Genomic DNA, 12844 nt, shown 5'->3' with positions numbered 1-12844 from the left:
GGATGCAGATCCCCTTGCACGAGGGTGAGAATCCCAGTGCTAGCACCGGAGTGCAGATCCCCTTGCACGGGGGCTGGGGGCATGACTCCCTCTGCCAGGGCTCAGGGCATAGTGCCTGCTGCTCTGAGGCTAGTACCCACCAGGCCTCCTCCCTGGCGGCTGCCCAGTGACTTTGAGCAGTGGTGCTGGGGGCTCAGGCTCCCGCAGGAGCAGGAGGGCTGCAGCTCGGGGGTGCTGGCTATAAATCCCAGGGGACTCTGGTGGAGAAGGCCAGGCTGCCCAGGGATGCTGGCTGCTTTCCCTGGCTCTGTTCCCTGCAGTCGAGGCATGGCTGGGTGACTCTCCCCCGAGTCCCAGCAGTGCCCATGCACCCCTCCCTGGGCGCTGATGGCCTGGGGCAGTGGGCTCTGAGCCAGCTCTGGAGGGCGCATTCGGAAGAGGATTCAGCCTCTCACTCATGTGCCCCCGAGAACCCCAGCGCTGCCCTTGGCATCAGGGCTGTGGGGCCCCGATGGCTGCTGGCAGGTGGGGCCATGCTGGGGGTGGCTGGGGCGACTGGAGCTCGGGGCGGTCGATGCTGAGCGGCACCAGCAGGGCGGGTGAGCCGGCGAGCCGCACGGTGGGGGCTGCTGGCTGGGGGGAGGGGGTGGCTGGCCCAAGCCCTGATCTCTGTGTCTCTGCAGGCGATGGCAACCCCAAGGAGAGCAGCCCCTTCATCAACAGCACTGACCTGGAGAAGGGCAAGGAGTACGACGGGAAGAACATGGCCCTCTTCGAGGTAGGGCACCGAGCAGGAGGGGCCGTGGGGGGGGCAGCCTGGAGGGAGGGTGCGGCCGGCTCAGGACAGGTACCTCGCCCTCACCTGTCGCTGCCCCTAACAGGAAGAGATGGACACCAGCCCCATGGTCTCGTCCCTGCTGAGCGGCCTGGTGAACTACACCAACCTGCCGCAGGGCAGCCGGGAGCATGAGGAGGCGGAGAACAACGATGGAGCCAAAAAGAAACCTGTGCAGGTGAGGGGGGTCAGTACCGGGCTCCAGCGCTGGCTGGCGTGGGGAGGTCTGGGGGGGTTCTCTGAGGCTGCTGGAGTGGGAGGGCCTGGGGGGGTTCTCTGGGGCTGCTGGCATGGGGGGGGGGAAGTGCCAGGGTGGGGTTCTGTGGGGCTGCCAGCGTGGGGCAGTGCCAGGGTGGGGTTCTGTGGGACTGCTGGCGTGGGGCAGTGCCAGGGTGGGGTTCTGTGGGGCTACCGGCATGGGGGAGCACTGGGGTGGGGTTCTCTGGGGCTGCCGGCATGGGGCAGTGCCAGGGTGGGGTTCTCTGGGGCTGCTGGAGTGGGGGAGCACTGGGGTGGGGTTCTCTGGGGCTGCCGGCATGGCAAGGTGGGGTTCTTTGGGGCTGCTCTCAGGGGCTGTGGTTTCTCTCCCAAGGGACTTGTCCCTGCACGTCAGTGCCAAGCCATGGCACAGCCACATGGACGTGGCCAAGGGAGCGGGTGAGCGAGTGGGATTCGCCCTCTCCCTGCAGGACTCACAGGCTTGGCGCTGAGTCCCTGGGCGGGCAGTGCGGCTTCCCGCCAAGGGGCCAGGGGCCCAGCAGCTCCCACTTGCCCAGATCTGGAGGCTCCTGGTTTCGATTTGCATTTTCTGGCCTGAGCGAGGTTCTCTGCGGCTGTGGGAGTTCAGGAATTCCCACGCTCTCACTTCCAGCTCCCAGGGCTCTCCGGGCAGGGTCCATCTCGCGTGCACTAGCAGGAGAGCCTGTCCTACCACCTCCGCTGGGCCTTCCTCCCTGGAGTGGGACCCTCCCCCATCTCCCAGTCCTTGCTGCAGTCGCAGGTGGGCGGGACGTGTCTCATGCTGCTGCTGCCAAGATCAGCAGGGCGCTGCCATGGGCCCAGGTGCACCTGACCCTTCTGAGGTGCCCGATGTCTGCATCGCTTCCTGCAGAGATCCCCAAGCACCAGGCCTTCCGAAGTGCCCCGGGCTGCCCCGGGCACAGCCACCCCGGGCAGCTGCCAGGGCCCCCTGCCTCCCCGCCAGTGGCTTGGACCACCGGGCGGGCTGTGATTAAGCCAGGTACATTGCAATCCATGGAGCTCTGCAACGTAGCCAGGCCCTAAGTGGGCAGCCCCGAGCCACCAGCACCGTGGGCTCCAAAGCGTCACAGCCGGGAACAAGTGCCTTGTCCCTGTGATTTCCTGCCGGCTCCCTGTGTGAGCAGCCGCATGGCGAGGGGCAGCCTGGGCTGCAGCTGGCACTGTTCCAGCAGGGAAACGAACGGCTCTGATCCCCGAGACCGATCCCTGCTGGTGGGTTTGGGGGCGTCTCGGGAGCCCCGTGCAGAGGAGCAGGGAAGGAACGAAAGGCCCCCCAGTTGTGCAGACAGAGGGGTGGCAGAGGCCTGTCTCCAGCAGGGTGGCTGTAGCGATCCTCTGCAGCAACAGTGTTTGCATCCTCCTCGCCTTCTTTCACTCACTCTCCCTGTCCTATTCCATGCACGCCCCGTGCCAGGAGGCAGGCACTGCCCTGGAGCTCCGCTTGCCAGCACTGTCTGAGCCCTCCCCTCTGAACCGTTCTCCACAGCTGCCATGGCGAGGCATGGAGCAAATGAGCCCCCCCCGTTTCTTTTGATTTGTGACCCCCCCCAGTTGTCTCTGCACCAGGACTCCAGAGACTTGACCCTCCCTGGCAAATCTTTCCAAGGCCTTGTGGCCTGTGGAGGAGCTGATGCTGCCTTCCTCGTGTCTAATGGCGCCGTGCTTTTCTCCGTAGGCTCCGCGGATGGGCACTTTCATGGGCGTTTACCTGCCCTGCCTGCAAAACATCTTTGGGGTGATCCTCTTCCTGCGCCTCACCTGGGTGGTGGGAATTGCTGGCATCATGGAGTCGTTCTGCATGGTCATTCTTTGCTGCTCCTGCGTGAGTGATGCTATTATCCCTGCCCTGCCGTGCAGCTGTCACCCCAGACCTGTAAGCTCTGCTGTGCTCCGGCAGCGGAGTGTCCCGTCCAGGTGGGGTTAGACCAGACGGGCAGAGCCCAGCACTGACTGGACAGGCCTAGGTCAAGGGTTGGAGTTCCTTGGGAGCGGCAGGGAGGAATAATTCACCTCCCCTGTTTGCATGAACATGGCTCAGCCTAGGAGTCAGGAAGAAGGAGTACTGCCGGAGGGAGACTGCAGCTAAAGAGAGAACATCCTGGAGGACTGGAGCCAGCCAGCCACCTGTTACTAGGGAACAAGATGGGAGCACTGAATGCTGACACGGCTGATCGACCCAAACCCATCACCTCGCTGGGAAACCAGCCTTTACAAGCCAGAAGCTGGTCCCAGTTCTATCGAGCCTGGAGACAGGCGGGCGTGTGCTGCCTGGGGGCCCCACTGAGGGGAGCGGCTACTTCTTGGGGACTTTATTTCCTGGGATCAGGATCGGATAGTCCAGCACCCCCTTCTTGTGGGCCGTCCCCCGCCCTGTGCAGAGCAGTTACACAGCTCTTTTGTGTGCAGTTCAGGCAGTGTTGCAGCTGGGTGGCAAGGGGCCCCCGCTTCCAAGATGGTGCCCCCTCCCATGCAGCAGGGTCGCCAGAGACTAGGAAACCCTCATGTTAAAACCCTCTTTCCTGGTGCGGGCCTCGCCGCAGGGCGACCTGCCCTCCCATTGGCCCTCTGCTATTTAGGAGCAAGAAAAGCCAGGTCGCATGCTGAGGGCCCGTCTACACTTCAAAAGCTGCACCGGCGCAGCTGCGCTGCGGTAGTGGTTAATGAGCCGATGGGAGAGAGCTGTCCCGGCGGCATAGTTAATCCACGTCCCCGAGAGGCGGTAGCTATGTCGGTGGACCCGGCGCTGTCTACACTGGGGGCTATGTCGGTGTAACTGCGTCACTCAGGGCTGTGGATTTTTCACACCCCGAGCAACGTAGTTACACCAACCTAGGTCTGACGCGCAGACCAGACCTTAGTGAGGAGAGCAGTCCTGGGCAGCCCTCCAAATGCGCTGCAATCTGCGAGCCTCTCTTCTAAAGGGTCCCAGCTCCGTCCTGGGGGGATCACCTCTGAAGCTTTAGCTCACCCAGGAGCACACGGGGCAGGAGCTGGCATGGGACCCACAGCCCAGGGGCGGAGCGCCTGGGGAATAACCCCGGGGCTGAATTCAGCTTCCAGGTCCGAAAACTCAGCAATGGGCTTAAAGTCAAGCCCTTTGCTTGTCCCCTGCCCCACGACAAATGGTCAGACTGGCGTCACTCACACAGGCAAACGCCTGCCCGATTCCTGGCCCCCCTCACTAGTGACACTGCCCCACGTCCGTAGTTACTGCTCCCCTCCCGGGTGCTGCATTATTCCTGGCCCCCGGCTGGTGCTCCCAGCCCATTGGGACACAGGAGGTAGCCTGGCTCCGAGGTGCCTCTAACACTGTGGTTCTCCTCTCTGCAGACGATGCTGACGGCCATTTCCATGAGTGCCATCGCTACGAACGGCGTCGTGCCAGGTAGGGTGAGGGCTGGGCCTGGCTGCTCCTCTCCCCGCTGCGCATCATTGCCCTGACTGCATCACCAGGTGCTGACTGCCTTTAGCAGCCTGGTCCCCCAGCCACCCCCCGCAGCTACGACCCTGCACGGCTGGGCAGGGCCGCACCAGGCCAGAAACCCTGAATCTCTGGTGGGAGAGACCAAAGTGTATCAGCCGCTGGCTTTTGGAAGGAATGTGCTGAATTCTGGGCTTGTGTCACGGAGTCCCGGGCGATGCTCTGGAACTGCTCCCCACAAAGCCAGTCAGGACTTTGGGAGCCTCCTCTCCCTTGGAGCAGACTGTCTTCAGGGCAAGAAGCTCACACGGCTTCACCTCCTGGGTCTCTCCTGGGAGCATTCAGCATCCTCTGCCCCTCCATGCGCTTCCCACAGTGAGTCCGCCCAGGCGGGGTCCTGGGGAAGCCAGAGGGTCATGCACCCCCACTTTGCAGTCAGACGTGACTCTCAGCCAGCCAGTAAAACAGGTTTATTAGATGACAGGAACACGGTCTAAAACAGAGCTTGTAGGTACAGCGGCGAACGGGACCCCTCGGCTGGGTCCATTATGGGGTTCAGAGAGCCAGAAACCCGCATCTGCCCTCACTCCTAGTCCCCAGGTAGCTCCAGCTCCAAGCCCCGTCCAGTCCCTCCTTCTCTGGGCTTTGTCTCTTTCCCAGGCCAGGAGGTCACCTGATCCCTTTGTCTCCAACACCTTCAGTTGGCACCTTTGCAGAGAAGGGGCCCAGGCCATCAGTTGCTAGGAGACAGAGTGTCGGGCATTTATGTACCCGGGCCCTTTGCTCTGCAGCAACCATACACCCTTATCCCACCACCTAGATACTTAAGAACTGCATAGGGGAAAATGAGGAAAACATTAAGAACAGTCCCACTTCGTCACAGCTTGTCTAACCCCTGTGACAGAGAGTCCCCAGCCCACCTATGGGGCTAGTTACCCCCAGCCAGTGGCTAGCCCACCTATGGGGCTAGTTACCCCCAGCCAGTGGCTAGCCCACCTATGGGGCTAGTTACCCCCAGCCAGTGGCTAGCCCACCTATGGGGCTAGTTACCCCCAGCCAGTGGCTAGCCCACCTATGGGGCTAGTTACCCCCAGCCAGTGGCTAGCCCACCTATGGGGCTAGTTACCCCCAGCCAGTGGCTAGCCCACCTATGGGGCTAGTTACCCCCAGCCAGTGGCTAGCCCACCTATGGGGCTAGTTACCCCCAGCCAGTGGCTAGCCCACCTATGGGGCTAGTTACCCCAAGCCAGTGGCTAGCCCACCTATGGGGCTAGTTACCCCAAGCCAGTGGCTAGCCCACCTATGGGGCTAGTTACCCCCAGCCAGTGGCTAGCCCACCTATGGGGCTAGTTACCCCCAGCCAGTGGCTAGCCCACCTATGGGGCTAGTTACCCCCAGCCAGTGGCTAGCCCACCTACAGGCATTTTAATCTACTACTGCCTCTGCGCCAAAGAGCGCTGTCATTTATCTCAAGTGGCAGTTTTCGCTCCCAAGAGACCAGGTTCTGCTTCTGCAGAGAGCCAAGCAGTGGTACAGCTACACGGGGCTGTGGTGTCTCTAACTACTAGCCAACAGGCTGCTCCCAGAGCCAGGAAGCCAGAGACCCAGCAGTCTAGTGCCAGCTCCCAGCGAGCTGTGTAACCCGGTGACACAGTGTGAGCTGTGTCTCCCCCGATGGGCTGCTGTGCGTACAGAGTAACGGCATGCACATCCGAAGGTGGGCTTTCAAACGCGCTGCCGACTGGTGGGATGAGAGGGGTGTGGGTGGGATGTATGGCATGTAATGGGCGGGCCAGGGAATCGCTCTGGGAATGATTTTATGCTGCAGCACATTGTATTGAGGGATGAATTTGGATGTTGCTTATTGTTTGTGGTGTTTTTAGTGCTGCACTTGGGTTAATGGGAGCTGTCCCTTTAAGAAGAGGGTGGGGAACATTACAGGGTTTGTAAGCAGACTGAGGCAGTGGGGGAGCAAACCAGGGAGACCCTGGCTGGGTGAGCCCCCAAAAGGGCACTTGATCTTCCCAAACCCAAACTTTGCCTGTGGCCCGTTAGTGCTCCAGGGAGTGGCTGGCTCAGGGAGTCGCTGTCACGCTTCAGAGCCTTCCCCAGGCAGGGCCCCAGACTGAATCCAGCCCAGCTCAGTGGGGGGTTAACAGCTGGTCCCCTCAGGTGGCTGTTTAGTGGCCCTGTGTCTCAGGACCAGTTCCCACATCACAAGCTCGCCTGCCCGCTCTGCACTAATGGGCAGTCTCAGCAGGGAGGCACAGAACCAGCTGGACCATGAAGACTGGGCTGCTCTTACAGTCCAGAGGCAGCCCCCCTGTCACGGTGAGCCCCAGGCAGGGCATGGCCGGTGTGGGGGAAGCCAGCCCTCCGCTGCCCTGGAGATAAACTCAGGGTGTCGCTCCAGGGCTGCATGTATCCCCAGTTCTCCTGAAGCTGGAGTTTATGGTTACACGTAAAATAGCTTATGCAATGTCCCCTGGGGAGCTGCACGGCCCTGGGCAGCCACATTCACACTGGCTTGGCATGGATGTAAATGACCCACCATGAGCAGGGAAGAGAGGATCCGGCCACTGGGGCTGGGCACTTTGCTGCCAGGAACATAGCGACACAACAGAGGGTCCAGAGAGCAGCAAGAAAACGGGAGGTGGCTGAGTGAGGAGAAAAGACTAATGAGCTGAATCTGCCATATGGTAACTGCCTGCAAAGACTGGTGGGGAGATTGTGGAGACCCCAGGGAGGGTGGTTGGGGTCGGGGCAGGGGCTGTGGGTCGGGGTATGGGGCTGGGGGGGAGCAGTGGGCTGAGAGCCACACGCGCACTGAGCGGGGCAGGGGAATTAGCTCTGGCTGATGCTGGGAGCAGGTCTGTGCCCCTCCCCCTGTGAGAGGGTTGGGGTTGCCCTGTGTCCCAGGCTGCTAGAGCAGCGGGGTCCTGTCCCCACGGGGCCGGGCTGGTGGCCGGTTCTGGCTGAGCTCGGACAGCTCTGTGTCCAGCGGTGTCATTACTGGATTTCTCACCTGCTGCAGCAGGCCCTTCAGCCACGCTCCCTGGGCCCCAGAGCCTGCCGCAGCTGGCAGAGCACGTCCACGGCCCGGCTGCTGCCTCCTGCGGCTGCTGGATTGCAGGCGATCTGCTGCCGTCAGCTCTGCATTGGTGGGACAGAGCCCAGCCTGGCAGCTGCCCCCACTGCAGCTCCCGCAGCTCGGCCACTGCCAGAGACCACTCTGCGTGAGCCAAGGTGCAAGGGTCTGGCAGGGTCTCCAGGGGCCCGCTTCCCTCCCCTTGCTGGGATGGGAGACAGCCCTAAACTGCCCCTCCCTCCCCACAGCTCAGGCCCTGTCCTCGCCCTGCCCCCTCGCCCTCTCCTGCCTGGCAAGAGCTAGACCCACAGTGGCTCCCCCGGCCTGAGGAAGGAGAGCTGGAGCTGGGACTCGGCGCTGCTCAGGTCGAAAGAGCCCTGGTGCCCTCGAGCGGCCCGGCAGGGGGCAAAGGGAGCTGTTCCTGAGACAGGAGGCGCGTGCCAGGCTCCTGCAGTGGGGCCCAACCCCCTTTGTTCTTCTCTTTGCCAGCGGGTGGCTCCTACTACATGATCTCGCGCTCTCTGGGGCCCGAGTTCGGAGGGGCTGTGGGGCTGTGCTTCTACCTGGGCACCACCTTCGCGGGAGCCATGTACATCCTGGGCACCATCGAGATCCTTCTGGTGAGTGTGGCTGGGCCCCTCTGAGCGGGCGCTGGGGGAGGCTGTTCCTGCAGCCCCCTGGGTCCGTAACCCAGCAACCTTCTGGCCCAGCACTCCAGCCACACGCAATGGGGGCAGGATGGCACTTCTGTCCCCCCCCAGCACCCGGCTTGGATGGGGACCCCACTGGGCAGAGCCCCAGAGGAGCAGAGGAGAGGCTGGGGGGGACAGGGGACAGGCAGATGGGGTGAGAGTTCCCCAAATCCCCAAAGCCAATACGTGTGGGGGCGTGGGCAGCACGGCTTGTCTCACAGGCCCACGCACTCTGAGGATGGGGTGGGGGTCGGAACCACAAAACACAACATCATTTTTTAAAATCTCATGGTTTTGGCTCTTGTGAGGTGCTGAGCCTGGCACACGGGGGCCCTGATCCTGGCCGGTCCTGGGGCATGGCTGTAATCACCCTGATCAACGGGGAGAATTGGCCAGTGCAGCTGGGGGGTGGGGGCTGCGCTGGGCCAGGCGCTGATGCTGGCTGTGACTCTCTCCCAGGCCTATATCTTCCCCGCCATGGCCATTTTCGAGGGAGAGGATGCCAGCGAGGAGGCCGCGGCCATGCTCAACAACATGCGTGTCTACGGCACCTGCGTGCTCACCTGCATGGCCACGGTGGTGTTCGTCGGGGTCAAGTATGTCAACAAGTTTGCCTTGGTTTTCCTGGGCTGCGTCATCCTCTCCATCCTGGCCATCTACGCTGGGGTCATCAAGTCTGCCATCGACCCCCCCAGCTTCCCGTGAGTAGCAGCGCAGCACCCTCCCGCCTCCCCCAGACTGCCGCAGGGCAGGAGATGGCTCTGGTACATTCTCTGCTTGTGTCCTCTCCCCCCCAGGATCTGTTTGCTGGGTAACAGGACGCTGTCACGCCACGGCTTCGACATCTGTGCCAAGCTGGTGCTGGAAGGGAACGAGACAGTGGGCTCCAAGCTGTGGGAGCTGTTCTGCACCTCCAAATTCCTCAACGCCACCTGTGACGAGTACTTCCTGAGGAACAACGTGACCGAGATCCAGGGCATCCCGGGCGCTGCCAGTGCGCTCATCAAAGGTATGAGCAGCCGCGCGGGGGAGGGAGAGTGGACAGACCCAGGCTTGCACCAGGGCAGACCTGGGCTTAGCGCTGGTTCAGGCCCCCCTCCGGCTCCCGAGTGACCTATTGCTTGGTCACCCCAGAGCCCAGCTCAGCCTCTGGGAAGGAAAAGCCCAGAACTGGAGAAGCTGGGGGCTGGGGGTCAGGCCTGAGGGGCACCAGCAGAGCTGTGTATGGGTCAGGAGAGGTGCTAGAGAACATGAGAAGTTTGTGCATGTTAGAAACCAGCCCTGCCAGCAGCTGAAAGTGAGGAAAGCTCATTTCCCACCTTCCAATTGCTTTGGAGCAGGCGGGCTGGGAGGGTGGCTCTGTGGGGCAGCAGGACCTGCCCCCCTAAGTAGGGCACGCTGACATGCAGGGCTGCTCACCGCTGTGTCTCTTCCTGCCCATTCTCAGTGGAGATGTTGTCACTGGTGAGGAAGAACCTTGTCTGGGCTGTAGCTGTCCTGGGAAGGGGCATCTCCCACAGCCGTGGGGCGAACCAAGATTCAGTGCCTCTGGGGCTCGCCCTTCGAGCCAGACACAGTGCATCGGCTTCCCACAGCCTTTCCAGGGCTGGAGCTGAATGAATTGGCTCTTTGTTTCCTCTTGGCCCGGGGAAGACCTGATATTGATCTGAGGTTCAGAGAGAAGTAATCGCCCCCTTGGTGTTACTTATCTGCTGCTTTCGTATGTAGATTAGCAGAAGCTGTTCTGTACCCAGGCCTCTGGAATGGGGCCAGAGACAGAGGAAGTTCGGGTGAAGTTTGTGGCAGGAGCTGTTTACAATCTGCTTTTCCGGGGTCACTGTTCGTGTGGTGCTGGCACTAGAGGCGGTTGTGGGGCTGCGGCCTGGTTCCAGATGCTCGCTGCTTTCAGGAGTTACATTGAGACTGACCCCATTTGGGCAGCGGAGTCCGAGGGAAATCCCTGCAGCCCTGTCAGAGTTGTAAAAGGCTGGAGGATTTTATTCCCGCCCTCAGCCTGCACAGCAGCCTTCCTCCCGCCCCCGGCAGCATGGCTGGGGCAAAGCAGCTGGACAATAATAGCGACAGGAGTCTTTGAACAATCACTGTCCGGAGCCTGCTCAGGGCGCGTCTGCGACTTGTAGCAAAGCCTCTGGCAGATCTGTCCCTTGCAGCCGCCCGGCCATCTCCGCGGTGCCCGGGGAGGTGCCAAGGGGCAGGGTGCTGGGCTGGTGCTGTTGGCTGTGTTGAAAATACGGCGCTTGTGTTTTGCCCGGGATTTGGAGTCTGGTTTTGCTGGAAGGCAGCTGCAGCTTGGTTCTCAGGGGAGTGCTGCGTTTTCCTTACAGCGCCGGGCTGAATGAACCAGCCTTCCCCTGCAGCCCCCCAGCTTCCAGTGACACTGGGGAGGTGCCCCCAACCCCAGATTGCCCTTCAGGCTTCTCCCTCTGCCCCCGGGAGATGGAAGGGGCCGGCCTGGGGCTCCCTTTGCAGGTCACCGGTTCGGGTACAGTCCTGATAGTCAGCGGGAGAGCCGCCCCCCTTGCTGCAGACCCTTCTGGGCTCAGCTCTGGGGGGTTCCCTGGCCTGGGCACTGGGAGCCCAGCTGGATGTCAGTCCAGAAGCAGCCCTACACCAAGCCGTGCGCTCAGGCGCGGGAGCTGGTCACAAGCCCTGGGACTGCAGCTGTCGCTCTCCCGTGCATGGCTTCTAACCTCGCTCTTCCCTGGGCCTCGGTGCGTTTGACACGGCTCCCAGCTCGCCCTGACTTCCTGTGGCTGGTTCGTTACAGCTCAGTCACTGTGCTGCGGTTTGTGCTAGAGGGCAGCCAGGCTGCACTTCTTGGCTGTGTGTCCTGGGAAGTATCATTCGAAGCGACTCTGCGCTGGGCTGGCGTGGGGCGGAGCGGCAGGGGTGCGTGGGCAGAGCAGAGCCAGGGGAGCTCGGGCACCAGGCTCTGCCAGTGCTCGTGTCTCTCTCCGAAGGCTCATGGGAAGCCAGGCGTGACTAACCTGCTTGGCGCTCTCAGGCAATCGCTGCCATGGCAGATAAGGGGCATTCAATGGACGTCGTTTACTAGATGCTCAGGATGCACTTGAGAAGTGTCCGCAGCTCAGATTACTGGGGCAGGGACAGCCCTTGCCTAGTGGGTAGGACAGAAGGGTCACGAGTGGGCGGCATGCCCAGATTCCTGCAGGGTGGGGTGTTCTTGGGGAGTGGGCAGCGGATGGCAAAGGCTGGCCAGTCCAGGGGAGTCTGGGAGCCCACAGCCAGTGGCCCAGGCTGCGACAGGCCAGAGATGGAGAGTTGGTGCCGGGGCCGCTGGCTGCAGGAGGGAGGAGGTGTGGCAGGGCTGGGGACTCTGCAGGGCAGGCATCAGAATGGGTCCCGGTCCTGAGGCAAGGTTCAGGGAGCTGGGCTGGCTCACCCGGAGGGCAGTCCTGGCTGGGGCTGATGCAGGATGACGGCTCAGTGGGGCTGGCAGTCTCTTCCCAGCAATGAAGGGTAGCGACCTGGAACAAGGAGCAGAGACAGCGGGTAAGGGAGGGCAAGCGACCAGGAGGAAGGGTTGAGAGAACCCCCAGTGGGGGCTAGGGCTGGATCAGCCTCTCCTGAAGCTCTGGATTTGGGATCCCTCCCTGGCCCCTCCGTAGGGAATCCAGCAGGGGGATGCCCAGCCAGCCCCTGCAGCATCTTCCAAAGGGCCAGCGCGTGGGCTGTGCGGGGACTTCTCCCCTGGCTCGGGGCACCATGGTGCTGACCCACTACATGTGCTTCTAGAGTGGCAGCACGTAGTCCTGAGCTGGCATCTCCACAGGGGTGTGGAGCACCTTTGCATCAATCGATGGTGCGGATCCTGTGGGCAGCGCTGGGCCCCCGTCGCACGCAACTGGGGGGTCAGGGAAGGGTGACGAGAATGAGCAAGGCTGGAAAAACTGAGCTGTGGGGGGAGCTGGCAGAGATTGGGATTGTAACTCTCGAGAGGGTTGGAGCAGAGGGGGCAGGATACCAGTCTATCCAGTCCTGGATGGGGCAGAGCAATGAGAAAGGGGGCGTCCATTCTCCCTGTCCCACAGCACAGGCACCAGGGAACGGCCAGTGAAACTGACAGGTGGGAAACTCAAAACTAATGAAGGAAATTCTTATTCACGCATTGTGTAATTAACCTGTGGAACTCGCTGCCACAGGATGTCACAGAGATCCCAAAGGGACTGGATGTGTATATGGAGATCATGAATGTCCAGAGCGATCACAGTTAATGCTGACAAAGCAGTTCACAGGTTAACTGACCTTTGACTATGAGGGTGTGTCCACACGGCAGTGGGGAGCGAGTCTCCCAGCTGGTAGACAGACTTGTGCTAGCAAGGCTTGCAGTAGTGTGCTAATAGTAGCCATGTGGCTGATGTGGCACCTGTGGCAGCTCTGGCTAAACAGCTGGGCCCAAGCCCACCTACTCCTTGGATCCTAGCTCGGGTGAGCCTTCGCTGGGCCGTAATGGCTGCACCATTTGTAAAAACAACGCGGCGTCCTTGTGGCACCTTAGAGATTAA

At 61.7% G+C, this 12844-nt stretch overlaps 1 protein-coding gene across 1 annotated transcript in view; it reads left to right on the top strand.

Annotated features, from left to right (window-relative positions):
- The window catches only part of SLC12A5 (solute carrier family 12 member 5), a 112690-nt gene that overhangs the window by 49864 nt on the left and 49982 nt on the right, over positions 1 to 12844 (top strand). The window contains exons 2-8 of the mRNA XM_034787576.1: positions 684 to 778; positions 882 to 1013; positions 2772 to 2918; positions 4427 to 4481; positions 8095 to 8225; positions 8757 to 8998; positions 9095 to 9306. Coding sequence (XP_034643467.1) covers positions 684 to 778; positions 882 to 1013; positions 2772 to 2918; positions 4427 to 4481; positions 8095 to 8225; positions 8757 to 8998; positions 9095 to 9306 — 1014 coding nt within the window. The remainder of the gene's footprint in view (positions 1 to 683; positions 779 to 881; positions 1014 to 2771; positions 2919 to 4426; positions 4482 to 8094; positions 8226 to 8756; positions 8999 to 9094; positions 9307 to 12844) is intronic.

The sequence above is a fragment of the Trachemys scripta genome, chromosome 12, assembly GCF_013100865.1.
Source record: "Trachemys scripta elegans isolate TJP31775 chromosome 12, CAS_Tse_1.0, whole genome shotgun sequence".
Lineage (NCBI taxonomy): Eukaryota > Metazoa > Chordata > Testudines > Emydidae > Trachemys > Trachemys scripta.
The sequence above is the reverse complement of the archived record's forward strand: the minus strand, read 5'-3'. Positions and strand labels throughout refer to the sequence as shown.